The sequence below is a fragment of the Pestalotiopsis fici genome (genome assembly GCF_000516985.1).
Source record: "Pestalotiopsis fici W106-1 unplaced genomic scaffold PFICI_Scf_6, whole genome shotgun sequence".
NCBI lineage: Eukaryota > Fungi > Ascomycota > Sordariomycetes > Amphisphaeriales > Sporocadaceae > Pestalotiopsis > Pestalotiopsis fici.
Genome location: NW_006917096.1, coordinates 179,029 through 205,930, shown reverse-complemented (window position 1 = coordinate 205,930; position 26,902 = coordinate 179,029). Strand labels below are relative to the sequence as shown.

Genomic DNA, 26,902 nt, shown 5'->3' with positions numbered 1-26,902 from the left:
CAACGCGTCGTCTCGTCAACGCGCGGTGCCTCTGGCGTTTTTTCAGCCCCTCCAAAACTGCAGACCAAGCTCTATTACAATCACCTGGGAATGCCTTCCTGGAGTGCACCACCATTCTTTCATTGACTCTCTTGGCCATCGGCGAAAGTCAGCTCTGACGCAACTTCACATCCACCCCTTCCCTCATACCACTCATCGTTTGACCACATCGCCGTTTTGACACATCATTGTTTGGACCCGTCATTAGCGACGCCCCAAGGTACACAATGCCGGAAGCTTCTGATTATGCGCCGTCGTCACCGGTCGCTGAGGATGGTGCGCCATCCAACAACAGCGGGCACCAGGTCGATGTGTCGGCGACTGCCTCGACCCGCAGAAACACTCGCCAGACTGCAAAAGCCGACACGCAGGTGATTCAAGATCAAGATGAAGACTCAGAAAGTGAGCTCGTGTTGTCGTTTGGCAAACGCCGAACCAGACGCAGCGCCTTGCCTCCAACAGTTGAGGAGGAGATTGGCTTGGAGGCCGCTACACAGCGCGCCCTTAAGCTTTCACTCCTCGACGCATCTGTTGACGGCGTAAATGATGATCGAAATGGGTCTGCAACCAAGACACCTGCAACTCGTGCCGCCAAGGCCAGCCAAAAGGCGAACAAGAATTCCAAAGTAGCCAAAAAGGCCGCTCCAGCAAAGGCAAAGAAGTCGACCAAGCAAGCTGAGCCGGCCACAAAACCGTCAGGTACAAAGTCGTCGTCCAGCAAGTCATCGTCGTCCAGCAAATCATCATCGTCCGCCAAGTCATCCTCCGCAAGATCGTCCAAACCTCAGCCAGCTACCAAGTCATCGTCGTCCGCAAAATCGTCCAAACCCCAGCCAGCTGCCGAATCGAGTGGCCCTACTGCTCTGATAAAGAAGAGAAAAACTGAAGCTACACTGGATCCCCATGACTCTGCCCCATCCCCATCCAAGAAGAAGAAGCAGCTCCAAGCCCCACTGGATCCCCACGAGGAGTTTCGACAAGCCTTCATTCTTAAGGAGGCCAAGTATGCAAAGGCTTGGGAACCGTTTGACAACCTCAGACAGCTTCCCCCTGCAGATTCGACAAACCACTACATCAGTAGCTCTGGCACCTTGTTACTTGCGCCCGAAGATCCGCCCTACAATCGGTTCGCCAGGACCAAACCCATCCACCCCAAGGTTCTTGAAGCTCAGGAGAGGGGTGTCTGCACCGTCGGCTTCTTCAGACAATTCAGAGACATGCCTGCTCATATCAACTTGCCCACTGCTGGTGTTCCTTCGGACAAGCCTCATCAATCCAAGAAGAAGATGGGAAAGCTATTGTCCGCTACAGGTGCCGCCATGAAGAAGGACATCACCAAGAACGGACATTCGATCCTCTCGAACCCCGCCACCTCTTCGATGGACGACGCTGCCGACGATGGCGCTGCAATTGCACAGGTGATTCCTGGAATGCGACTTCGACGCCAGCAGCAGAGTCCCAAGGGCGTCCCTGCTCCTGCAGACAACGCCTTCAGTCCTCGACCCACTGCACGTCTCGACACTTTGGACCAGGCTTAGGGTTCTCGCCAGACGTTGATGATCGTTCCAGGTCCCCCGCGCCGTGATATGAGCCTTCTATTCGGCAGCACTCCTTATCTGACTTTTGGAATGATTACAGCTGTTGATCCACTTACTAAAATGAATAACTTTTTGCAGGAAGATGCTTTCCACCAGCGCCCGTCTATCAAGATTGTACTGCCTGACGTTATCAAGGGTCTCCTTGTCGATGACTGGGAGGCTGTGACCAAGAACTGCCAGCTAGTTCCGCTTCCTCACCCCAAGCCCGTCACGGTTGTCCTTGACAACTACCTCGAGTACGAGAAGGCCCAGCGCCAAGAGGGTTCTTCTTCTATCGACATCCTCGAGGAGACCATTGCCGGACTGAAGGAGTATTTCGACAAGTGCTTGGGTCGCATCTTGCTTTACAGGTCAGTCCTCGTCATCCCAGGTGCGCTCGAGAGCCTCACACTAACCCAATGCTAGATTCGAGCGCGCTCAGTATGCTGAGGTCCGCGAGAAGTGGAGCACCGAAGGTTCTGAGCTGTACGGCAAGGCTCCCAGCGATACCTATGGTTCCGAGCACCTGATGCGTTTGTTTAGTGAGTATAACACTACTGCTGACAGTGTCCGATGCTGACAATTAGTAGCTTCACTGCCCGAGCTTGTCGCCCAAACCAACATGGATCAACAGTCTGTGAATCGACTTCGCGAGGAGCTGACCAAGTTCACTCAGTGGCTCACACGCAATGCACAAGACTACTTCTTGAACGAATATGAGGTTCCCAGCGCAGAGTATTCTGAAAAGGCAAAGAACTAGAAGTTCTAATACTACATGACGAGGCTATGATCTGAATGGTTGTCTAGATGATTCGGCAAACTCCCTCCCCCCTAACCAGGAAAGAAAAAAAAAACATGGAAAAGCCGGAAAAAAAAGTTTCAATACTTGACATAGAAGATTGTCACTATGTTGAGAGCGCGCCAGGAAGCCACGCATTTGATCGTTGGCACATATGGATCCGATTGCAATTCATACAATGGAGGGATGCTGGAAAGCAGAACATGGATAGGAAAACCATGATTTCCTCGATTGGAAACCACTACTAGGTTTTGCACCAAGTCTAGAGGCTGCATTTGTCCCAAGTCTATATAGACATAATTCAAGGCAATCATAATGTACGGTTGTGCTTCTTGTGTGGTGAATTCTAGTTCAGTAAGCCATGGTCGAGTTTTGTTCTGCACTATGCAAGTCATTTCTCATCAATGTTGCTTGCTTGTGCTCAAGAGGTAAAAGATACTGTCCCATGACTGCAACGTGATTATCAAATTCAAGAGACTCTCTCTCGTACGGCGAAAGACAACGTCGACTACAAGACACGTAATGCCAAGTCATCTGGAGCGAGCATAATTGTTCTGGGAATAGTATAGTATACAGGTGAATTAAGCCTCATTTCTTCTTGTGTACAAGGTGTAGTACATGCAGCTAGGCCAAACCATGTCGGCCAGCCACCTCGCCAACGACTCCCGATAATGACACGCACTTGGCGGACATCTGAATACAATCGGTATCGTCCAGGACAGAACCGAGTACCGCAGACCTGTTCCAATCATTCGAGATTGCCTGCCTCATGGCAGATGCCCAAGGAGTATAGAGGTGCCTCTTATTACCCTCGTCATCCACGTCTGATGGAGTTTTCATCTTTACCCAGATCCTCTCAGGAATTCTCCCAAGCCGCTGAAAATCTTTAGAAACTGCCACTCGTCCTTGCCTGTATCCCTCGACTTGGCATCCCATCTCGGCCTCAAGCATCATCATCCATCCGGCAAGAATTCTTCTCTACACCCGCGGCGTCTCGAGGTAAAACCCCCTCTCGGGCCTCCTCTCCTCGCGCATCTCCTTGGGCGTCAGGGCGCGGTCGACCTCTTGCACCTTGACCAGCTCCTTGACCTTGTAAATCATACCGGCAAACTGGGGCGAGACGGGGTGGTAGACGGTCTGGGTGCGCTTGCGCAGGCCCAGGGCGGCCAGCACGCCGCGCGTGCGCTCGGGTAGACCGATGGCGGAGCGGTGGAGGGTAACGCGGAAAAAGGCCATCTTTTTTATCCCTCGATATCTTGTCCTCTGTCTCTCCGCTGTGCTTGTGAGGTTGCTTGTGGTTGGTCGTTATCGCGTATGGCTCGATAAACGTCAAGTCGTCCGAAGGGGGCTGCGCGGTTTACCCTCGGCAATTGATCCCCAAAACCACCTCGTTCTCAAGACCTGTTTGTATTAGCCCATCGGACCAGCACATTCCATGAAAATCAATTCCGGCCCAACTGTATTATGCTTGCGCCTTGCGTCTTGCCTGCATCCAATCCTCTCTATAGACTGCCGGGACAATGCAAATATCCACTCCTCCGGCCAGATCCGGGGGATGGAGCAAGAAATTGGGGTATGTAAACACTTACTGAAAACTCAAGGTTATGATAGCAACAACTTCCGTCAGACTTTCTGACTTGAATAAGCGGCAATCCTTCTCAAACTGGCAATTGGCTCACGTCCATGAGGTTCAACGGAGGTCGCGAACTTTTGGCTCGGATCGGTTCGTTATCGATAAGCGGCCTCTGTGGATCCCATATTTCTGCGCAGACGCCCGAATCGCACCCATCGCCCACGCCCCCAGCTACGTTGCCTTTTACCCTTTGATCTGTTCCAACACGATTACTTTCCATGTTTCAAACAACACATTATCAAGCTCTGACAGTAGAAGCATCTCACAAGAGACAACACATGCAAGACATGCAGACTTATCAACTTTACTCGTCTATTACTTCGGGCCCTTGCCAGCCCAAGCGATTGAAATGCTATATCTTATCATCTTATACAGTGATGATCGCGTAGAAATCTAGTATCACGTAGTAGCCCCCATCCATTCCGTTTCATTGACGTAAAGAAGAGCTCCCATTCATTTTCCATCGCGCAAATGTCAATTCGTCTAATACAGAAGTGTCGGTCATTCCGCTTATTTGACCGAAACCTCGACTCTGCCCTCACCGACCGGACCGGCGCCTGCGAGGGTGGGGAGCAGGTAAGTGATATCATCCCAAGGATGTCTGTAGAGACCAGTGCGCAGTCTCTTCTGGTCGAGGTAGTGGGCAATCAGACCAATGCTGCGACCCAGAACGAACAGACCGTTAAGGACACCCATGTTCATGTAGTCCTCAGCCTCCTCGGGGCTGAAGGCACCGCAGTTGCGCATCAGATCCACGAAGCACACAGCGATACAACCGTCGACGTTGAGAATCAGGTTGTCCTTCTTGGAAGTGGTCACAGTCTCGACAGCCAGAGCGTAGTCGAGCAGCTTGTGGCTGGGGAACTTGGCCAGAACGTACTCCTTGACAAGCTCGACACGGAGATCGGGGTTGTTTCTGGACTTGATACGGTGACCAATACCGGGGATGAGCTTGTTCTGCTTGCGCATCAGGTCGACAAAGTCACGGGGGCTGAGTCCCTTGTCGGAAGCCTGGGAGAACTCCTGGGCAGCACCGTCCAGGGCACCACCGAATCGGGAACCGATGGTGAGCAGACCGGCGACCAGAGAGCTGATCAGGTCCTTGCCAGCACGGGTGGTAATGATGGTGTTCATGGCACCAGACACGGCGGGACCGTGGTCGGCAGTGAGCATGAGAACCATCTCCAAGAACTTGGAGGCGTAGTCGGGCAGGCGGCGACGGAACCACAGAAGGGACATGACACCACCGATACCGATATCCTCCTTGAAAACATCCGAAATGGGCATGCCAGCGTACAGCAGCTCCTGACCACGGTCGTCGGAAATGGTGGAGATGAAAGCAGCGGGCTTACGGATGAGACCAAGCTCCTGAGCCCAGGAGTAGTCAATGGGGATCTTGGGAACGACAGGCTCGGCCTGAGGAACGATGGTCTTGGCGGCAACGAGCTTCTCGTAGACGCTCTTGAGAACAGCGGGAAGCTCCTCGAAGGTGTCGGGCACGTGAATGCCAGCCTCCTTCATCTGCTTGTTCTTCATGGCAGCGGTCTCGAGCTGCGAGTTGGCAAACGAACCAGCGTGACCGAACTGGACCTCGGTCTTGAACATGCTGGCGCAAGTACCAATGGCCCAGGCAACAATGGGCTTGGTGATGATGCCCTGCTTGACGGCATCAATGACCTTGTACTCCTCAACACCACCAACCTCACCGAGCAAGACAAGGATCTTGCACTGAGGGTCGGCCTGGTAGCGGAGCATGTGGTCAATGAAGGTGGTTCCAGGGTATCTGTCACCACCAATGGCAATACCCTCGTAGACACCGTCGGTGTTCTGGGCAATGATGTTGTTCAGCTCGTTGGACATACCACCAGACTTGGAGACGTAGCCAACGGAACCCTTGCGGTAGAGCTTGGAGGCAACAATGTTGTCCATCATACCACCAGTGTTACCAATCTTGAAGCTGCCGGGCTTGATACCACCGACGGTGGCAGGTCCGATGATTTGCACACCCTTCTTGCGGGCAACGTGGGCAATCTCACGTGCACGCTGTTTGTCTCGTTAGCATAGTGTTTTGGCCAAAATCCATGGCAATCTTGGTTTCTGTTACTTACACGCTCCGGCACACCCTCAGCAATGATGGCAATGGTCTTGATCTGGGGGTAGTTCATCAGCTCCATGGTGGAGCTGTAGACACTTCGGGAGGAAGCAAAGTTGACGACAACATCGACGTCGGGGTGCTTGTTCATGGCAGCGTCAACCTGTTGGTAGACGGGCAGGAGAGTTTCGCTGGTTCCCCAGTACATCTTGCTGACGAACTGGCCACCGAATGTGTAGATGATACCGGCAACCGAGGGAGTAGCTCGCTTGCAGATGAAGTCAAAGTCCAGCATACCCTGAACGGCACGGGGCTGCAGACCGTAGACCAAGCATCTCGTCTTCTCGTTGAACAGGGCGTGCTCGGGAAGAGGGCTCAGCGGCCGGCTGGGGGCGGCAAAGCGGGTGATGTTATCGTTGGCCGACAGGCCACCGGCCGAGGTGCCGTTAACACCGTTGGTCGTGGCAGACATGGCGGCTGTGTGGTGTTTTTATGGTCTAAATTCTGTATCGAGAGGGGTCGTATTAGTGTAGTTCTTGTTTGGATAGGTGACGAAATAGTAGAACAAAGCAGTCTCCAAAGGTATTCCTCTGTCAGCTCAGGCCTATTGGCAAACCAATTGCCCAAAAGCTGGTCAAGACTGACTATCTCGTGCGGTGAAACTGGCAGGTGCAAGAAACGAAGCAGAAGTTCCGTCCAACATAGACTAAGCTGTGTAGAGCAGACGACTGTCGTTCTTTTTCCAAGTTGCAATTACAAGTCGAGAAAGCCCTCCTCAGTCTTTTCCTTGGAGCGGAGGTGGTTCTTGATCTGGCAATTGTAAAGCTGACGCTGCCCGCCCAGTTCCCGCCCGTTCCCAAGGGAGGGTTGCAACACAAAGCAGTGCAAAGTAAGAAAGTCTTCACAGCTGACATACCTAAACTTGTTTTGTCTGAAGGCTTACTGCACTTTCAGAATGGTGAGACTCAATCAGAGCTATTCGCCTTGATCAAGTTGAAGCAGTTCTAAAATGGACAGCTTCGAGAAAGAATTAGTGAATGCAAGTGAATGTATCACGAAAGAAATGTTTCAATGGGGGGAGAGAGAAGAGTGGAATCAAATCGGATCTTTGGGAGTGTCGAGCTTTTTTCCCAGGTGCGATGGAGCAGCAGGAGCAGCGACGGGGGGGCAGTTGAGCAGGTAGACGCACAGATCAACGGTAGGCGGGACAGGAGAGGGTTCAAGGTCCAATGCGATTTGGTTCGGGCCCGCCAGGTAGGTACAAGCTGCCACTAGTCGGCCGATTTAGTTGAGGTATGTTGTTGATGCGAGTGAGAGAAAGAAAAAAAAAATAAGGAAGAGTAAATAGAATGATGAGATCGGGGAAAGGATTTGGAAAATGCAAACCCACGCATGCACACACACAGGCTCACTCACCTTGTAATTGCTTGATGTTTCTCTCTTTCTTTTTTGTCGATTTTCGTTCCCTCTAACACGACGTCCACTTTCTTTCTCTGTATTTCCCTCCCGGTCGGTGTTCCACTTGATTCTGAGCAGAAAGTCGATAGCCCGAGTAGGTGTAGAGCTGTGGAAAAAAAAGGCTAGGGATTCAATGTACCTGACGGTAGGTACCTTCGCTTTAATTAGCGGTCGGAATAGTTGGGGTAAACTTGTCTGGTCTGTTGAATATGCGGTCGAGGGGTTTCGCACAGCGGCCAGCAGGGAACCTGACTTGGGGTGTTGGTTCGGGGGACGGCCTTGTTGGATGCCATTGACCTAGGATTTGCTAGAGAAGCCGGGGGCCAGGTACGAGCTGCTATTTGGTGAGCTGCCACCCAATGGAGCATTGGACTTGGACCCCTCCAATGACCCTGCTGATCACCGCAGCTGTCTGACGTGGGGCGCAGCTCATCACTGAGCGCCGGCCGCGAACTTTTTTTTTTGTCGCTGCGATTTTCGCCTGTTGGCCACATTCCTGCATTGCTGAGCTTCTAGTGTCCCCAGCTTAGCTCTGCTGTTTTAGCGGCCCTACGCACGACTCCCGCCTTTTTCGTGGAGACTCCTGGCTCAAGGTACCGGTACAAGCCGCATCCTCTCACTCCGACTTACCTAAAACCCGATGGGATCCCCTCCCATAGTGCGCTCCCACCACGAAAATAGTATGCCAACCTTGGGCCGGGTTCGGCGAATCATACGCCATACCCGCCCACCACTAATGATCCTCGCATCGTCTAATTTCGATCTCGGGATTCTTCTAGAGTGCAAAGAACAGTAAGGAAATGAGTCAGAATCAAACGATTAATCAATGTAATGAAGCAGATATGTTGGGCATCCAAGAACTATCTTGGTGCACCATTGCCATGTTGCGCCGTTACGCCAAGACGGTTGTGCGTGCAGCCAGCCCATAGACACAGTAAGTTGATCCTTCACTGTAATGAGAAGGTACGCCGCCATACCCCCATGGAAACCCCCGAATATGGCTTGTCCAAATTGAGAAAATGGGACTACCTGCAACCTCAATTTCGCTGCCCAGCGACAAGATGAGCAGAGAAGAAAGAAGAACAAGAAGAAAAAATTGTTTGCTTGCTGCCCGTTGCAGGTGGGCCGGCCGATATCCGGCTAGTCATGTTTGCTGTAACGGTTTACGGTCCTCAAGTGGCCGAAACGGGAAGTTGACCAGGCGACACGACGAACAAGTGAACACCGTTGCCGGATCCTCCCCAGGCATCATGTCCGGCAGGGTTTCTCTCATGTCCCATCATCAACATCTGACATCACCGGACCGCACCTAGAAACACCTTCCGGGAAGTCAAAAGACGTTGCCGAGCTTCCAGATGTATGTTCCGGAGTGCATAGGCGATGTGGTTCATGGCACGCGAAAGGAACGATAAGGTAGACCCAACATGGCCTGCCACGTGAGACCCGGGCTCGGGGGGTTGCAACTAGCATGGAGGCAACAAGGCGCGGGTCATTAGAATGACTTCATCCCATTGATTGAATAATATGAGAACAAATGAACAGCGGGATGATACTATAGTGGAGGGAACTGCCACTTCGGGAATTCGGAGGCCGAGATACGGCAGCTCTATAACTCGAGCCCTGGGATCTCATACCTGGGCAGCCCGTGCCCCGAGATAAGCGAATCTGTATACTGCTGCTCGTGAAACTGTCGAGGATAACCATATTCACGGCTTTATCTAATGTAGGTGTGGTGCATTCTTTGCAGCCAGCGCGATAGCTTATTGCCCACGCACATGCAGCCAGCAGAAGTATATCCAAGGTGGCAGGCAGTACTTGTGGTTGAGACATTGGATGTCCCATACGCCGCTTGGCTGCAATTTCTACCATGAACCGCTCTGTATTGAGCAGGAGGGATTGATAGATAGAGTAAAGTAGAGACACAAAAGTGGACACGACTGATACGTGGGAACGGTCTCTTGTAAGTTGGGATCGCCCACATGTATTGTGTGCATATCGATGGATGCGGTGGTGTCCGTATTCCACAAGGCCACTTGAGACCAGAGTTGGGGAGGCTGAACGGACCGCACAGCTGCTTCCCGTTATCAACGTGCGTCAGGCATGCAGCGCGCGCGCGGAGCCGGGTCAACATGGCAAAACATGGCAGGCAGCCGCCAACAACTATGAGATTGGTATGAATGATCATCATAGTTTTTCCGCGGCTGGCGGTACATCAACAAGCCAGATGCAAGCAACACACACACGCACGCACCCGACGCACGACTCTGTCTTTCCAAGCAGAGTCAATTGAAGCCCCCGACGCGCAGCAAGTCCCGACTAGTGGCCTGCTTTGCATTGCTCGCTCGCAACAATGGCGCAATACTCGTGTGTATCAATGTGCGTGGCGTGGGTGGCAGACAGCTTGTCAGCACTTCGCATCCATGGCACTCTCGGGTCCCGATGGAATAAAGTAAAAGAATAGTACCGTAATAGTATGTCCGGTAATGCAAGAGTAATGTGCCAGTTATGCCCCGAGCTTCTCGACGATTCCCCAAGTGTTGACGTTGGGGTACCGGTACCTACGATCCTTGCTGACTGTGCTGGCGGGCTTTTGGGACCGGGTGTGTGGCATGAGCTCAGCAGGATCTTCCCCAATAGTTTTGGGGCGGTAAAGCGAGCTAGGCACAGGTACGGGGGTCTGCCGACGACCCTTAGCGTCCCCTGTACTGCTGCAGGTGGGATGGGTGTGTCTGCCCCCGTGGAAGTACCTCTGTGCCAACTCGGCAGTGTGTCGATACCTTGGTTGGCCATTGGGAAACCAAACGGAGCACACACCACTCACCACGCCCGCCCAGCTGCTGCGACCTTCCCGGGCCCTGAGCAACTGGCGGAGCTTGGGATCTCTGGAAATTTTTGAAGGTCAATCCCCGTTCTCGTTGCTCTCAATCCAGACAATCTCATAGAAACCACCTTCCACTTAGAAAGTGTTTCTTGTTTCTCTCTTCACTATAGAGACCTTTTTTCCTTTGCTGCAGTCATCTGCCCTTCAATTACCGTCGCATTGTGATTTTCCCTCGTCATTGTGAGAGAGAAAACACACCACTGTTACTGACAGTCCTGCGAGGTAAGCAGCCGCCGCCATTCATTTCACCCCTCACTCGAGCTTCACTCCAGCTTTTTGTCGTCACTTTGAACCAAGCGAGTGCATGCAAGAGAGCCACTTGGTGTCATCAAGCCAGCAGCAGTCAGCAAGTTCATCAGCAACGCAAAAGGCAACAAGAGCTGGGACTTTGCATTTGCCTTTTCGCTTCTGTCTGCCACTGCGCTTGCAATTGGGCCAGAAAACTGTGTTTCCATCCAGCCAACCCAGTCACTGACTTTGCTCCGTAGAATCAAAAAAAGTATTCTCCAGACCCAACAAAAAGACAAAGACAGTAATTGAACTGTTCACGTACCTGCGAATAGCTTCCTCTTTCACACAGCAAAATGTCTGCCAAGTCAATCCTCGAGGCCGACGGCAAGGCCATCCTCAACTACCACCTCACTCGGGCACCCGTCATCAAGCCCACTCCTCTTCCCAAGCCCACCACCCACAATGCTCCTCCCAGACTAGCATCTCTTTACTTTCCTGAGGATGCCGATGTGAACGGCATCTTGGACCAGGCTGAGGTCACCTACCCCTGGTTGCTCCAGTCCGGCGCCAAGTTCGTCGCAAAGCCAGATCAGCTCATCAAGCGTCGTGGCAAGAGTGGTCTCCTGGCCCTGAACAAGACCTGGCCCGAGGCCAAGGCCTGGGTTGCTGAGCGCGCCGGTAAGGAGCAGCAGGTTGAGCACGTCAAGGGTGTTCTCCGCCAATTCCTCGTCGAGCCCTTCGTCCCTCACCCCGAGGGTACCGAGTACTACATCAACATCAACTCCGTGAGAGATGTGAGTAAACCCGATCCCAATTGACTGTTGTTGTCTCAGACCCTTTTTCCATAAATTCGCCCTGTCGCGCCAGCCAGGCGCGTCGTGCTGCCAGTCGCTAGGCGAGGTGTCGATTCAAATGAGTCTCCGATCATGAGTGCAAAAGACAAACTCGATGCAACATTTCGTACATGAGAGTCTTTTTGAGCATCTTGAACAAATTCGAATTGGGGACTTGCCCTATTTGAATAATCGGTAGAGATCGGGCGTTTTTATGACCCGGGCGCTTCGTGCGTCTATTATCTCGCTCGGAATCGCTAAACCGAAGCCGAAGCGTTGCGGACGAGCGGAAACTAAACCACTTTGTTCGGCATCCACTTGGCAGTCACACTCGTTTCACACCCACTTTCCGCATCAAGACATGCATAGTTTTGCATCACACTTACCCCTAATCACGTTATGCTATACTTTTATTCTCTATACGCTTGTTTTTTCAATATTAGAATACTAATGGATTGTATTACAGGGTGACTGGATTCTCTTCACCCACGAGGGTGGTGTCGACGTTGGTGATGTTGACGCAAAGGCAGAGAAGCTCTTGATTCCTGTCGACCTCTCAGAATTCCCTTCAAACGAGGAGATTGCCAAGTCTCTGCTGAAGAAGGTTCCCTCTGGTGTGCACAACGTCCTCGTCGACTTCATCTCGCGGTTGTACGCCGTCTACGTCGACTGCCAGTTCACATACCTGGAGATCAACCCTCTCGTCGTCATCCCCAACGCCGACGCTACCTCTGCTGACGTTCACTTCCTCGATCTTGCCGCCAAGCTTGACCAGACCGCTGACTTCGAGTGTGGTGTGAAATGGGCCATTGCTCGATCGCCCGCTGCTCTGGGCCTTGCTGCTCAGTCGAGCGCCGGTGACAAGGTCAGTGTTGACGCTGGCCCGCCGATGGAGTTCCCTGCTCCCTTCGGTCGTGAGTTGTCCAAGGAGGAGGCCTACATTGCCGAGCTGGATGCCAAGACTGGTGCCTCTCTCAAGCTCACCGTCCTGAACGCCAGCGGCCGTGTCTGGACCCTGGTTGCTGGTGGTGGTGCTTCCGTCGTCTACGCTGATGCCATTGCCTCGGCTGGCTTCGCCGACGACCTCGCCAACTACGGTGAGTACTCGGGAGCTCCCACCGAGTCTCAGACCTACCACTACGCCCGTACTGTCCTGGATCTCCTGCTCCGTGCTCCTCTCGACAGCCAGGGCAAGGTTCTGTTCATTGGTGGTGGTATCGCCAACTTCACCAACGTCGCCTCTACATTCAAGGGTGTCATCCGGGCTCTCCGCGAGTACGCCAAGCCCCTCAAGGAGCACAACGTCCAGATCTGGGTCCGTCGTGCTGGTCCCAACTACCAGGAGGGTCTCAAGAACATGAAGGCCGCCACCCAGGAGCTTGGTCTCAACGCCAAGATCTTTGGTCCTGAGATGCACGTGTCTGGTATTGTTCCTCTGGCTCTCGTCCCCGGCAAGTGGGAGGAGGCTCAGGCGGCTGGTATTACTGAGTTCCAGGCATAAATGGAATGATGTGGATTTGAAGAAAGAGAGCAAATTTGAAAGGCCCGTCAAGGGATAAAGATTCTCCATGGGATCTTGACGGCCATGTATGTTGATGATAAGAAGACAACACAAGATGATAGTCCGCCCCAAGCATAGAAAGGGCAACTCGGAAATGGACAGCGTTCGGTTCGATCTCTGGGTTTAGAAGGATGGCTACAGCAAAATTGTCGATAGACCAATCTGTAATATGAACGCTTTTTGCGATCTGCCAATTATGTCTTGCCTTTTATGTGATCGGGAACTCTTGTAGCAAAGAGTGTGTGTATGCAATTGTATATCCTTTAACGCCATGGTCATCATTGAATGCCAACTGTTGAGACCAAATATAGCCTTTCGGTAAAGACAACTTCTCCATCGCATGCTTCCAGTAGGCGACATGTCAGTGCTTGATATTCTTGAGACGACTTCCCATGAGCTCTAGGTAAGTGATTGCTGTTTGCATAACAACGATTGATCAAGAAATCGGTCGAGGTTGAGGCTTCTTGGTCCGTTATACATTGTAGTCACTCTTGCCGCGCAACCGCGTGGAGGAACACTGGCAGGGCCAGCCCAGAAAACCTTCAGCAACGTGGAAAGAAGCCATCTGAACATCGGTGATGGGTTTTTAAATGCTTCAATTAGCTCTTGCCGTTTCCTTCTTGGGCCGGTCAAGTGTATTCTGTTCTTCTTTCCTTAAGACCGGCAAGGGGCATCTTTTTAGATTGATGAGTGACGAGCAACAACTGTTGTTTTCCCTTCTTTCATCAACATTCATCATTCATCTTCCCATTGGTCCTCGTTTTAATTTGGCTTCCACAGATAGCAAACTCATCGTTATTTCGTTTAGAGGCACACTGCCTTGATCACCAATCGTTAGCAATATTGGCAACACTCATCAATACGTTGCTGAATCATTCTCGCTTGTCACGAAGAAGCCATGGATTTGACCGGCATCTATGACCTCGATGTCTTCCCTGATCCCACTGGTGCGCCTGATACCGATGCCTTCACCTCTGATGGGTATGTCACGAGTTCTCTTCAGAATGATGCTAGCAGATTGAGAGCAGGCTGACATGATACAAAACAGGTTAGATGGCACAACAATAGCTTGGATAGTCTGCACCGTGGTATACGCCTCCCTGGATCTCATGTGGTCCGCCCGATTGACGACTTGGACCCTGAAGTACAAGGCAAACAAGATATCACGACGCCGCTTTGCCAAGATCGTCATTTTCATAAGCTCCTTTGTCTCGTTTCCACTCCAAATGCTAGCCTGGGTTATGTTTTTTCTTCCCTGGGTTATATTTTTTCTTCCCTGCTTACTGGTCTACTTTCCCTGTGGGATGCTTGGGGATTTGATGGAGGATCAGTTCTTTTACTGGTACCGCATCATGAAGTTCCCTGGGCAAGTCATGTCGGCAAAGGGTCGCTGGCGTATGGACTATTGGAAACGGCCCTCAAATACCATTGAACTGGATGTGTTATCGTCAGTCCCACCACCTGCCGAGACAATGCCTAACCCAGGTCTGCCTCCCTCGCCACCCCAGCCAAGGCCCTCTTCGGCACCTGAGGCAGGTTCCTCTTCAGCGTCTCAGCCAAGGCCCTCTTCGGCACCTGAGGCAGGTTCCTCTTCAGCACCTCAGGCATGTACCTCTTCAGCCAGATCAAGTCCTTCTTGCTATTCTGTTGCATCTCCTCAACGTCCCTGGTCGCGCCTCGCCGTGATGAGAGAGTATGAGGAAGCGTGGGAGAGGCAGCAGGAGAGAGAAAGAAGAGAGCTATGGGGTCCATGGGACGTGTCTCTACCACATTCAACGGATTATGATGCAGTATAAACGTTGTTCTTGAGAACAGGATGATCTTGTGCCTGCTCGAAACGCTGGACATTTGTCTTTATCCCGGCCAAATCCTTGTCAGCTCGGCGCTGCAGTGTGGTATTTGTTTTGAAGGATGGGGATAGGTCAGCGCTTGTTTGGAATGCCAAAGGCTGCGATTGAATCGGACATGCAGAGTTGTCAAAAGTTGGTTGTTGGACGAGAGCAATGGTGATGTTCTGTAGACTTCTTTTCCTTTCTTTCCATTTCTTCTTTCTTGTCACTATACCTTTCTTATCAGCATTAGTCACACGAGCGAGAATATAGAGCGACTTGTTATGATGAATACCAAAAGAGCCTTTGCGCTCCAGTCAGCAGATAAGAGTCGGTCTATTTGGAAATGTGCCAATCAAGTCAGCTTGCAGCCATCGAATTGGTAGCACCCAAAACCACATGGCAAGGCGGCAGAATGATTGGCAGTGCAAAGTCTCCTGCAGGTGAAAATACTTCGCGGTATGACTCCATGATTCCATGATCGCAAGCTCATGGCGAAGCATCGTCGTAATGCAACGGGGGTTCTCCTTCCAGAAGCGGTAATGGCAGAATTCTCTTTGTGAGTTTGATGCTTGTCATTCGAGGATTAGCCCGTTGCAAAAAAGTCTGCGATTACGTGCACACTATACTTGTATGGTGGTGAGAAATGCTGGAGCCTAAGGTATCTACGCGTTCAACTTGTGTTGCCCCACAAAGTGGCCAGTGGCCACCTCTTAGTGCTCCTGGAGATGGGGAGCAAGCAGTATACTGCTATCGCTTATACAGGAATAATAACCATGGTCAAGAATTTAAAGTATTTAAAAGATTAGAGATCAGTCCTGCCACTTGATAGCATGTAAAAAAATCCAATGGGCAAACTCAAAACATAAGCTTAAAAACAACGCTAAATTCCAACCTTGACAACCTTTTTTTTTTTTTTTTTTTTTCAACAGAGCCAAACATGACGGACTCGAGATTCCCCGTCGCAAACCCCACGGCCTCTTTCTGGCTGACCCAGCCACATGCCCTAGCCTCGTACCGTTCATCGGAAACGACGCCGGAAGAGTGTGATATTGCCATTATTGGCACTGGCTTGGCTGGAGTATCCACGGCCTATCATATACTGTCAAATCATAAGGGCTCGGAACCCAAAATTGTCCTCTTTGATGCTCGGCAAGCATGCTCAGGTGCCACAGGACGGAATGGTAAATACTTAGTGATGAGATATCTTTCCGATACGAAATTCTCAGTGCTAAGCAATGAAATATAAAAACAGGCGGCCACATCAAAGTACTCATGCCCACAATCAAGAAATACCACGAAAAGTTTGGCTCCGACGCAGCTCAACAATTGTTTGACTTTGTCCACTCGCAGATGGCGGCCATCAAGTCTGCGCAAGAGACAGAGGGCATTGATTGTGACCTGTTTCTGACGCGCTCGTTTGATTGCTACTATGATCCTGTGCAGGCGTCGGAGATCAAGGCTTTTCTCGAGGAACAGCGCGAGGCCGGGGCCAAATGGACACAAGAGGTTCAGTGGCTGGAAGGTCCCATGTTGGATAAGGTATGTATATCTTGTGGCTCTTCCTCCGAAAGTACACATACTAATTGCATTATAGGCAAGTGGAATGAAGGGTCTCGTGGCAGCAGTCAGCGTACCCGCACTCACGCTGTGGCCGTATAAATTCGTCACGGCACTATTGGAAAGAGTCGTCGAGATGGGCGCATTCCTCTACACCGAGACCCCCGTCGAGGAGATTTCCAAACCCGGAGACGACGGCCTCGTCACTCTGACGACGCCGCGAGGCGTCACCAAGGCCAAAAAGATTGTCTACGCCACCAATGCCTACACGTCGGCCGTGCTGCCGCAGTACCAGTCGAGCATCATTCCCTTCCGCGGACAAAACTCCATCTTGGTGCCCCTGGCCAAGGCGCACCAGTCGCAGAATCTGACGTATACGCGCAACCTGTTTCACACGCCCGGAAACGCCGATTACCTGGTGCCGCGACCCGACGGAAACATTATCCTCGGGGGCGGCGGCGGGGCGTACCGCAAGGATGAGCAGGATAGGAATCCGCAGTGGTTTGACAGCGTCGATGATGCCACCTTGATTGATCCGGGCGTCAAGAAGCACTTTGATGGAGTCATGGCGCGATGCTTTCGGGGTTGGGAGGACTGTGAGGCTACGGCGGCCATGACTTGGAGTGGAAGTGAGTTTACTTCTTCCTCTTTTCCTTTCTCGTTTCCTTTACAAGCCTTGCTTAATACTGTATAATCTGGTAACTCTTTGTCTCAAAACTATCGATTTGCGCTAACTACGGTTTCTAGTCATGGGCGCCACTCCCGACGGTATCCCTCACGTTGGCCAGGTACCAGATACGGACAATCAATGGATCCTGGCGGGCTTCAACGGTGGCGGCATGGCGCTCATCTTTACGACTGCTCGCGGAGTCGCCGACATGGTGTGCAACGGGACTAGTTTTGAAGATGCAGGCATTCCTGAAATGTTCAAGACGACAGCGGAAAGGCTCAATGTCAAGTTTGAATAAGCTTACGAATGAAACTCTATTATGGGGCATATGAAAGACAAAGGCATTAATGAGGGAAATACATGGGGGAGGGTTTCCAAGCAGGCCTTGATAGATAAGAGTTGGAAGAAATAATGTTTGATTTCATAAATTAATAGATTCTGAATACCAACACGAGTAAATTTCTACCAAATTCAGGCAAGAGTCCAATTCACAATGAATATATGCAACTGGCATGGCCCCCACCTAAAAGAACAACGTTACCAGGGATCTTGGGCCACTCACCTTTGGTTGGCGCTAGTTTTGCGTGCTATAGTCGTTATCTCTCACGTTGCTTTAGGCATCAGAATAAAACAATGACCACGTCGAAAGTATACGCGTCTTGGAGAAATCTTTCGTCTCACCGCCAAAGTGTAAAATGAAAATGGCTCATCTGGAATGGCACTAGAGATTTCGAGCTTGGCAATAGTAAACGTTGATCTTTTGGAATGGAAAGGGGATGAATTGCTACTCACAACAAGCCTAACCTCAACGCACACACATGACGATCATCAATATTCATCACATTTCCTAGGCATTTCTTATCACGATTGAACTACGAGTCAATTCAACTCAGAGATTTGAGTGCCGTACTCAAGTATGTACATTGAAATATTTCACAAATATGTACAGTATATCAAATAACCAAAAATCATTCTCCACTAGGTTCGCTATAAACATGCGCAAAGTCCACCGGCGTACCAAAATTGGGTGAGCCATCCGAGTGCGTGCCCAATAGCTGAACCATGGTATACCGCGAATCATCGCAAGCCCCGGCGCTATTCGAGGTGGCATGATAGACGATCCAAGTCTGCGTGGCGTCGGGGCTTTGAAAGAAGCCATTGTGACCCGTGCCGTAGTTGCCATTGGCGCTGGCCAGGACGCAGCCGCTCGACTTTGTCCAGGCCGACGCCGACGTGGGGCTGGTGCTGCCGTCCCAGGTCAGCAGGCCGAGGCAGTACGAGGCCGACCAGCAGTACGAGGCCGAGTAGCTTATGTACGTCTTGCCGCCGTAGTAGAGGGCCGCGGGCCCCTCGTTGACGGGGTACGAGACCGTCTCCCACGACTCCGTCGGCTGCGAAATGGTGTACACGGACCCCGTCACCGAGATGTAGTCGGACCCCAGCTTCTGCAGGCAGATGGACTGGTACGTGTTGCCGTTGAAGCACGAGCTCATGAGAAAGTTGCCATAGGCGCTCGTCCGCAGGATCGAGGCGTCAATGGTCCATTGGCTGGTCAGCTGTGCGGCGTAGGTGAAACTATCGTATGGTGTCGCGCCGCCTATTTTACATGATTAGTAAAAACGATCAAGGAAAACAAAAGAAGGAGCAAGAATTGTGTCACACACCCTTGAGAACATGGATGTTCTGGCCATCCAAATCAGCCGAATCACCAGCGGTATAGTAGATATACCATGTCCCGTCAAAGTAGTGAACCTCGGGCGCCCAGACATTGCAGCAGCGCGACGCCGTAGAGGTGCTGTAGACGACCTTTTTGGTCGCCGTCTTGAGCCCGTCAATCGTCGTGGCCCGCGCAATCTCGACGTCGGTCCACGTCGTCGTCATGAGGTAAAAGTAGCCGCCCGTGTAGACGAGAAAGGGGTCGCTGCCGCCCGAGCTGCGGATCGGGTTGGTAAAGGCCGCCGCCGGGCCCAATAGGAAGCATAGCGCGCCCCAGAGGGCGGCGAGGAGACGAGACCCGAGCATGTCTTGGAGAATTTGCTGTGGGTGTCTTGTCTGAAACGTATTATTCAATCATTGACCCCATGGATCTATGGCGCAAAGGACGAAAACTCATACCTAGGGATCCTTATAAGTGTTGAAGCATTCCGTTTCACCTTGGCTTTTGCAAGCCATGAATTTTTGATTCGAGGATATACTTGTAAAATCATCATATCTCACATGATAAAAACAAAACGAATAACAAACCAAGCCAGGAAGTGAAGCGCTCGAATAAGAGCGTGCCGCTGTCTTGTCTGTATACCATATGTGGTAATACCCGAGTGGGTCTCTGTTGTGTTGATTGGTGGGATTCATATACGTAGGAGATGAAGACAAGGCGGAACCCCAGATTCCGGAAACCAAAAGATGATTTGATTATCATTTTTACACACAAACTTTTTAGAGACGGGCTTCAGCTCTGTTACCCCACAAAGCGGCTCTTGGAACAATGTAACAGAGTGGGACGCAGCCGGCATTTGTTTCTACTTTTGGTTGAATGCGGCACTTTCTACATGTCACGCGGTTCCTTGCATGATAGAGAGACATCAGCCCAGTCCCGCCTGGGCGGTCTTGGGACTGATAGGATGGAGATTTTTATATGCGCTTCAATCAGAGCATTGGCTCATGGCCTAGGCATCCGCCGAAAATATTCCGCCTTGTCCAATAAAGACTTTGCAAGTCTCGCGTCTGGTGAGGTGGATAGTTGTGATTAATGAGGGTCAATCATAGGATTGCACATTCCACCTATCCAAACAATTCTCATTCCAGATTTGAGCTATAGAGTAACCAGCCAAGAAAACATTCCGTTTGCAGAAAGTTGATTCATTTCTATTGAGGCTTCCATAAAGAGTGGCTGTAAAGAAGCTATGCCGTCGTCAGAGTCGGATAAGTTGAATCTTGTTATGTTGAGGTTGCCAAGCCAAATCTTTAGTTTATTGTACGAAAGACCTGGCAAATCCTCTCCAATGAAATATAGGAGCTCGCTCGGAACGATTTTCCAATAATTAATAGAGGTTCACTGCGTAATGGTAATAAACGCGAAAAATAAAAAGTAAAATCATCAAATTCAGTAGAACCCTAACCAAAATATAGTCGTGGGGCGTATATGCGGAATACCGTTGAGCCGCTCATATATATATACAAGATAAACGCTTTCGTTCCATCATTCAAGCATCATTTCTAAGCAGTACTCAAGACCGCGGGATTGAAAAGCCGTGTACTTCCAATCTTGAGCAACCGAAATGGAGAGTGCTGATATCAGCCTCTAGGCAGGGTGGCCAGCACCCAAGCCGACAAACTCGAACATGATGGGAACAAAATCGACTGCAACTAATCCGATACCTGGAAATAAAACAAGTCAGCACCAACAGAAACATGATTGGATCGTTTGTCCCGGAAAGCAGGCAGTCGCACAAGTCTCCACCCTGTTGAAGGAGTCCTGCATCCGGTGCATCCGTGAGGTTGGTATAAACCACCACTCTAGGATGTGTGGTGCCATGCTCTCGTTCCTCGCCCGTCTCGACCGAAATAAATAGACAATAGGCAACTTACCACCATACACCACCAATTTCGTGACAACCTCGACATCGTATCTGACTCTTGGTTTGACCAACTTGGCAAAGACCTCTCGCTCGCCGAGCTCATCCTGCTGCCCAATGTAAAGGGTCGGGTCCTCGTTGTCCTTTTCTTCGCTGGGCGAGACAACCACTGTTCCTTCGCCCATCATGTCCTCATAATTTTTCAGCTTGCTTGCACCACTGATGGCACTACTTCGCCCTGCTTGATCTTCGGGCGAGTCAGGCGGAGGAGAGCTTGCCTTGAGATCCGCAATGCTCGCCTTGCTCCTCACGCTGCCGTTGCTGCCAATGCTCTCCCGCCGCCTGCGTTCGCGATAGGCCAGTGTCTCGTAGGCGTCTGCTGCACTTTGTGGTCCAATGCTGACAGACCTTCCACGGCCACCTCGTCGAATGTTATTGACAAACTTTGGGATCTCGCTCACATTGGGCATCATGTTATCGACTCGCAGCCGAAGGGGGATATTCTGATACTCCGAGGCCGGCATGAAGAATCGTCTGGGCAATGCTAGGCCCCACGTCTCAATGATACGGAAGACGTAGGGGAGACTCTTGAGCAACACGGGCTTGGCGATTTCCCGCCATGCCACAACACAGAACACACCAATTAGGATACGCACAATTACCTTGACCCAGCCCAGAGTCTCGAGGTCAAAAGGAACGAGGGCAAAGAGGGTGTTGGAGAAATGCCATGTGCCAATCTCGACACCAATTACGACGCCCGCAAAGGCAACACTGTCGTCAAAGCAAGGGCAGTCATCAGCAGGCTCCGGATGTACTCGGACAAGAACGACAATGATTAGCGCCAAGACCAATACCCCCGTAATTGCTTGCTCACGCAGATATATCTCAATGGCTGGGCCGTAGTGAAACTCGATGAGCGATATGACTGCGCCCATTACCGAGCCGATGATGACGTCGAGGAAACCATGCATACCGCAGTACAGCCGACCAAAAATGATGCTGACTGTGTAGCAGTACGCCAACGCTTCGAGCGCGAATTTCGTATTGGGCTGCAACGTGTTGTCAGGTGAGTGTAATATGAGCATACCGTATACCGCGACCGAAACCGCGTTGGCAGAATGTGTAGACGGGAAACCATATTCCAGAGCTGCGGACCCAGACATGGTGATTCTGTGGAGTGGCGGGGAGAGGGGCCTTGGCAACGAAAAGAAGTCCTTGACGAAACCGGTGAAGAAGACGCCAGCGGCGAGGATGTGTACGAGTCTGTAGTGTGTATGAGCATTCAATAGATCGCCATGGTCCAGAATCCATGAGAATAAGTAGGTTGCAAACATACCCTTTGCCAAACGATGCATTACCGCACCAGAACAAGATTGGCAGGCCGATCATGAAGAAAGTGTGTGTGCCGAGGTTCGCGGTGATGGCGAAATAACTATCCAGAGCCGGAGTACGCAAGGTTTCCTGGAGCAAGGCGAGATAGGGAGTCTCCCATCTTATGAGAGGCAACAGCCGCTGTCGTAGATCGTATCGCCATTTCGGGAGCGCTCGTCTATCTGAAGATACCGTGAGCGCATGGCCTTTGAATGCTTCCTCGAAGCGTAGTCCGGGTAGCAGCAGTAGCAATTCAAGGGGAGAACTGTGAGACAAGGTCGCTGGAAAGCGCGCGCGCAAGTACTGTGGAATTTGACAGCCTTGTCATGCGCTTGCGCCAGCCATTGACCACAGGAAAGCTCACGTACAGTGATCCAAACTTCGCAAGCCAGCATCTATGGTAGACCCCTCCTTCTTTTGCTCGAGGGTCGCGGCCGATGTATCTAGTTTCGAGAACTCGGGAGACGCACTCACGGCGCCATTGCCGTAGGACTGATTCATTGAATATGGTAGCAGCTGCCGTGGGGTATTCGGACTATCGTCGTGTCTCGTGGCTGTGGTGGATTTGGACTGAAGCTCGGGATCGGGGTGGTGGTACGCCTCGTCGTGAGGATATGCATGAATGGTGACTTTGGGCTCGTTCTGAATGTCGGAGGTGGGTGAGAGAGATCAAGAGAACGGATGAGTTTTTCCTAAGATCTGCGCATCAAATTGTCGTGCCCAGAAGGATCGCGCCTCCTCCTGTTTGCACTGGAACCAGAAAGTTTGGGTTGTAAGAATAACGCCGATATCTTCAAGAAGGTGAGTAGTTGCAGTCCCGGAAGAGCACAATCGCACACTGTACGTACCTTCTAACCTAGCGTAGACCCGCCGAGAGCTAGAGGGTCTTTCGTTGCGCCTCTAGCGCGAACTGCTAATTGGCGTCAGAATCATGTACCTAGAAACAACCCCTAATACTGAAACTGCCACTCACATTGACATGGACTCGAGCAGATTGGCAAACCTGTCCCAAAAAAGAAGGCACTGTATTACCTTGGCTCCTTCACAGCGGGATCCGCGGCTCCCAAGTTGCGTCACTTCACGTACGATCAAAAGTAGCAAAGTATTAGAATTAGGTACCGCTATAAGAAGAGTAGGATAACATAGATCCCAGATGAATTTCATGCATCGCAGATTTAGTGATGTATTTGCTGTCTTGCCTCGGCCAGATGTGTGAATTGGCTCACAACAAGCCCTATTTAGCATGTATCGAAAACCAACAATTGAACTCACCTGCTTTTGATATGTGCAAAACAACAAAAGACTGCAAGGGGTTGGAATTTAAAATCCAGTTCCGCTCAATCTGCCATAGCGTTGAGCTTATGTTTCCCGTTCATTGACATTTCTACTGGAAGTCTTGGCTTGTCTGGTACTCGTTGTGTACCGCCGAGTATGTTGTCGTCCAGTCTCGACTAAGTTATTTAGTGTGGGGGGAGATACTTGGATCGACTGCTCATAACCAACGCGTCACCAAGCACAACTCAATAATTGCTACCCCGTAGACAGATTGAACCATCACCAATAATCTTTGGAGAAATCAATGCATACATCAATTAATGTTTGCTAGTATTTGACAGCAACTCGTCATCGAAGCAATAATCTACCCATACTCAAGAACCAAAACACCTTAAACCCCAGGCATGCGCAGCCTCCTCAACAAGCACGCCGTCATCACAGGTGGTAGCCGGGGCATTGGGTTGGCCATTGCTCACCGGTTCGCCGCCGAGGGCGCATCAGTCACCCTCGTCGGTCGTGACGAGGGCCGGCTGCGCTCAGCCCTGGACAGTCTCTCTGCGTCTTCTCCAGAGCACAAGGGCGAGACGACGCAGCCGTCGGTCCCGCACGGCCTTCACGCTTTTGACGTGGGCGAGATCCAAGGCTGGGGTGAACTGACCAATAAGTTGAAAGAGGTAAGCTTAAGACTTGTTGAGATTTAAAGGCTATTGTGTTTATGCTCCTGTTTAGAGCACAGAAAAGTGAATATAAAATCCCTTGTTTACTCAAATCTATTGTATAGTCCAAAAGACCAGTCGATATACTCGTCAATGCAGCTGGCGTAACCCAGGACTCGCTTCTTTTCAGGGGCGAATTTCACAAGTATCAACAAATCATCAACACCAATCTCATGGGCACCATACAGGGCTGCGGGGCCATCAGTAACTGGATGATCAGGCAAAAGACCAAAGGTAAATCCTCCTGGCATCGCCGCCGTGCTCCATGAACTGACAGCGACCGTCTAGGATGTATCATTAATGTTTCGAGCCTGCTGGCCATCAAGGGCGGACGTGGAGCCAGTGTCTATGCAGCCTCGAAAGCAGGAATTGTTGGTGAGTTCTCGTCAATGGCCATAGATCTCTTCTGTTGACATGACTATCTAACGCGGTGACATTATGTTCGTTCTAGGTCTAACACGATCTTTGGCCACAGAGATTGGCCAATTCGGCATCCGAGTCAATGTCCTGCTGCCTGGGTATATTCAGACCGAAATGACACAAAGTGAGTCCCAAAATCTTTTTCATTCCCAACCCACCGCTTGCAGCGGTTTCTTCTTTTGTTGTTGGCTCCGTCATGGCCACCCCTTAAACCAATCCTCCTCGCTTAGTACAAGTCATTAATATACAACCAACTGCTCAGCGTTAGACCAGAAGGGCAATCTCTCTACTTCCATTCCCTTGGGGCGTTTCGGGACAACCGAGGAAGTGGCAGATGCCGCAGCCTTTCTGGCCAAGAACCCATATGCACACAACACCGTCTTGAATTTGGACGGCGGATTGAGTGCTACATAGCAATGGGAGTTGTGCTCAAAGGTGAAATACAATCCTATATCGTTCAGTCATCAATGAGAATGGCACCGCCATCATCGACAACCACAATATCGTCCTCGTCAGGTTTTGCGGCAGTTTTTGCCTTCTTGGCTGAAGATTGTTGGTCATCAGCCTCATCTGTTCGGGGACGCTTGAGGTCCTTGGTGGTGACATCCTCGTCCAGGGCATGTTTGCCGTTGGTCTTCTCAACGCCATTGCTCTCCGGTGCCGGCTCCTTCTTGGGCTTGTGCGGGATCGCCGGTGCCTTGTCCGGCTCAAGCCCTTTGATCGCTTTGTCACCAAGCGGTTCCTTTCTACAAATGGAGTCAATATACATATTCAACAGACGATGAGTAATGGGAGCCTACGACTCAAGGATAGCTAGGACGACATTGACAAAGATGTCCTCGTCAGATTCGTCAACGATTGTCAAGGAACTGCCGGTTGTAAGGCCTAGACACTGTCAGTGTAATATTCAGATTTTGAAGTTCGAGATCGCATACCAATATCTGTCAGCTTCTTGGGTAGCTGATCTGTCTCATCGGGGTCGTACAATAGACCACTCTCGCTTGTGATGGAAAATTCCTTATCGCCGTAGCCTAGCTGGCCCTTGACAAAATCCTCAACTACATCCTTCAAGGTGGCTCGTGACAAGTCCACGTAGATGCCCGTATAGTAGGAAGTGCACACGGGACACTCGGGGTTTTGCGGACGGGGTCGATCAGGTGCCAGCAATCTCTGGTTCGCAAACGGGGTCAAGAACACCTCCTTGGCATCGTTGTAATCTCCCTTCAGCACCTTGTATGATTCCAACACGCACAAGCCAGCGACAATGGCGTTTGTAGTGGCAATAGCGGGGATGATGTTGCCGGCCATCTGCTTGATATCAAAGCGTGTCTTGAGGTCAATGTTGAAGATGTGAGCACGGATGTTTGCCGCTGCAGCCACAAAGTCGAGCGTGTCTGGGTCATCCTTGTCGAAGCTGATGGTAGGTGCAGCAGAAGTCTCGCCCTTCTCTTGCTCCTTCTTCATCTCAGCTATACGCTTGCTGAGCCGATCGAGGCTGTGATTCAAGACAGCAACATTTTCCTCGAGGGACCATTTCTTTTGGCCGTCTTCGAGGAACGCATCGTCAATCGAGGGCAGATTGGTCTTGATTTCTGCGTAATCTAGTGGCTTTGGCTTTTCTCGAGACTTCCACATTTCCTCCATGGAGCATAGTCGCTTGATATCGGCACTGAAGACCTTGTCGAAAAGCAATTGCGGAAATTCTGCCGTGCCTACTGATTCTCGGATACTCTTCAAAGCAGCAGCTTCTTTCTTGAGCTCCTCAATCTCCTTTGCATTGTCGGCATCCTCTGAGTGGTCAAAGGCAGCTTCGTCCTCGCTAACACCAAAGATTTCGTTGAGAAGATAGCTCTTGGCCCAGACGATGCAGTGTATTGGTTGACTCGGGGTGCTTCGAATCGTGCAAACGGGGAAGGATTTGGGCACATCCTTTGCTGTGCAGTCGTAGCATGCAGTGACGTCCTTCTTGATGACCTGGACTTGGCCGTTGAAGCCCGTCGTACCGCTCTCAATCAGAGGGATGTTGGCAGCCAAACACATGCGATTGACATGTCGCCTAGCATCGAGGTTGTCCAGCGCGTTGAAGACGAGCTTGAAGCTGCGAAACCACTCCAGGTTGAATTGGGAATCTTTAATGTTTGCGAAGTAAGGGATGATTTTGACGTTCGGATTGAAGACTTGCGCAGCCTCTTTTGCGACCTACAGTGCAAATGTCAATATACCACCCATATGTCCATTCTCTCTAAGTCCTGCCTTGCTTGCGTGCGTCATACCTCTGCTTTTGACTTCTTGATGTGTTCGTGTCGGAATAAGAATTGTCGGTTCAGGTTGCTGAGATCAATCGTATCGAGATCGACGACGTGTACCTCCCCAAATCCGGAA

General features: G+C 51.0%; 10 protein-coding genes across 10 annotated transcripts; 6 read left to right on the top strand and 4 right to left on the bottom strand.

Moving 5' to 3' along the window:
- Nucleotides 1-266: 266 nt before the first annotated feature.
- PFICI_08533 (uncharacterized protein) lies at nucleotides 267-1,577 on the top strand (the record flags this gene model as incomplete). The annotated part of the gene is made up of 1 exon (XM_007837114.1): nucleotides 267-1,577. One exon carries the CDS (start codon nucleotides 267-269, stop codon nucleotides 1,575-1,577), a length of 1,311 nt encoding a protein of 436 aa, XP_007835305.1.
- A 120-nt stretch (nucleotides 1,578-1,697) lies between these two features.
- Nucleotides 1,698-2,376, top strand: PFICI_08532 (uncharacterized protein; the record flags this gene model as incomplete). Its single annotated transcript, XM_007837113.1, has 3 exons — nucleotides 1,698-1,987; nucleotides 2,043-2,158; nucleotides 2,207-2,376. 3 exons carry the CDS (start codon nucleotides 1,698-1,700, stop codon nucleotides 2,374-2,376), a joined length of 576 nt encoding a protein of 191 aa, XP_007835304.1.
- Nucleotides 2,377-3,393: 1,017 nt separating this feature from the next.
- PFICI_08531 (uncharacterized protein) lies at nucleotides 3,394-3,651 on the bottom strand (the record flags this gene model as incomplete). The annotated part of the gene is made up of 1 exon (XM_007837112.1): nucleotides 3,394-3,651. The coding sequence occupies one exon, from the start codon at nucleotides 3,649-3,651 to the stop codon at nucleotides 3,394-3,396; it is 258 nt and encodes an 85-aa protein (XP_007835303.1).
- Nucleotides 3,652-4,558: 907 nt separating this feature from the next.
- Nucleotides 4,559-6,612, bottom strand: PFICI_08530 (ATP-citrate synthase subunit 1; the record flags this gene model as incomplete). The annotated part of the gene is made up of 2 exons (XM_007837111.1): nucleotides 4,559-6,091; nucleotides 6,157-6,612. 2 exons carry the CDS (start codon nucleotides 6,610-6,612, stop codon nucleotides 4,559-4,561), a joined length of 1,989 nt encoding a protein of 662 aa, XP_007835302.1.
- Nucleotides 6,613-11,063: 4,451 nt separating this feature from the next.
- PFICI_08529 (ATP-citrate synthase subunit 2) lies at nucleotides 11,064-13,044 on the top strand (the record flags this gene model as incomplete). The annotated part of the gene is made up of 2 exons (XM_007837110.1): nucleotides 11,064-11,504; nucleotides 12,010-13,044. 2 exons carry the CDS (start codon nucleotides 11,064-11,066, stop codon nucleotides 13,042-13,044), a joined length of 1,476 nt encoding a protein of 491 aa, XP_007835301.1.
- Nucleotides 13,045-14,002: 958 nt separating this feature from the next.
- On the top strand, nucleotides 14,003-14,900 carry PFICI_08528 (uncharacterized protein; the record flags this gene model as incomplete). Its single annotated transcript, XM_007837109.1, has 2 exons — nucleotides 14,003-14,085; nucleotides 14,153-14,900. 2 exons carry the CDS (start codon nucleotides 14,003-14,005, stop codon nucleotides 14,898-14,900), a joined length of 831 nt encoding a protein of 276 aa, XP_007835300.1.
- A 973-nt stretch (nucleotides 14,901-15,873) lies between these two features.
- Nucleotides 15,874-17,461, top strand: PFICI_08527 (uncharacterized protein; the record flags this gene model as incomplete). Its single annotated transcript, XM_007837108.1, has 4 exons — nucleotides 15,874-16,117; nucleotides 16,189-16,475; nucleotides 16,531-17,122; nucleotides 17,241-17,461. 4 exons carry the CDS (start codon nucleotides 15,874-15,876, stop codon nucleotides 17,459-17,461), a joined length of 1,344 nt encoding a protein of 447 aa, XP_007835299.1.
- A 670-nt stretch (nucleotides 17,462-18,131) lies between these two features.
- Nucleotides 18,132-19,185, bottom strand: PFICI_08526 (uncharacterized protein; the record flags this gene model as incomplete). Its single annotated transcript, XM_007837107.1, has 2 exons — nucleotides 18,132-18,760; nucleotides 18,828-19,185. 2 exons carry the CDS (start codon nucleotides 19,183-19,185, stop codon nucleotides 18,132-18,134), a joined length of 987 nt encoding a protein of 328 aa, XP_007835298.1.
- A 1,279-nt stretch (nucleotides 19,186-20,464) lies between these two features.
- Nucleotides 20,465-22,610, bottom strand: PFICI_08525 (uncharacterized protein; the record flags this gene model as incomplete). The annotated part of the gene is made up of 4 exons (XM_007837106.1): nucleotides 20,465-20,541; nucleotides 20,752-22,001; nucleotides 22,075-22,390; nucleotides 22,478-22,610. 4 exons carry the CDS (start codon nucleotides 22,608-22,610, stop codon nucleotides 20,465-20,467), a joined length of 1,776 nt encoding a protein of 591 aa, XP_007835297.1.
- A 1,178-nt stretch (nucleotides 22,611-23,788) lies between these two features.
- On the top strand, nucleotides 23,789-24,934 carry PFICI_08524 (uncharacterized protein; the record flags this gene model as incomplete). The annotated part of the gene is made up of 5 exons (XM_007837105.1): nucleotides 23,789-24,058; nucleotides 24,166-24,334; nucleotides 24,389-24,475; nucleotides 24,552-24,644; nucleotides 24,783-24,934. The coding sequence occupies 5 exons, from the start codon at nucleotides 23,789-23,791 to the stop codon at nucleotides 24,932-24,934; spliced, it is 771 nt and encodes a 256-aa protein (XP_007835296.1).
- Between the last annotated feature and the right edge of the window lie 1,968 nt (nucleotides 24,935-26,902).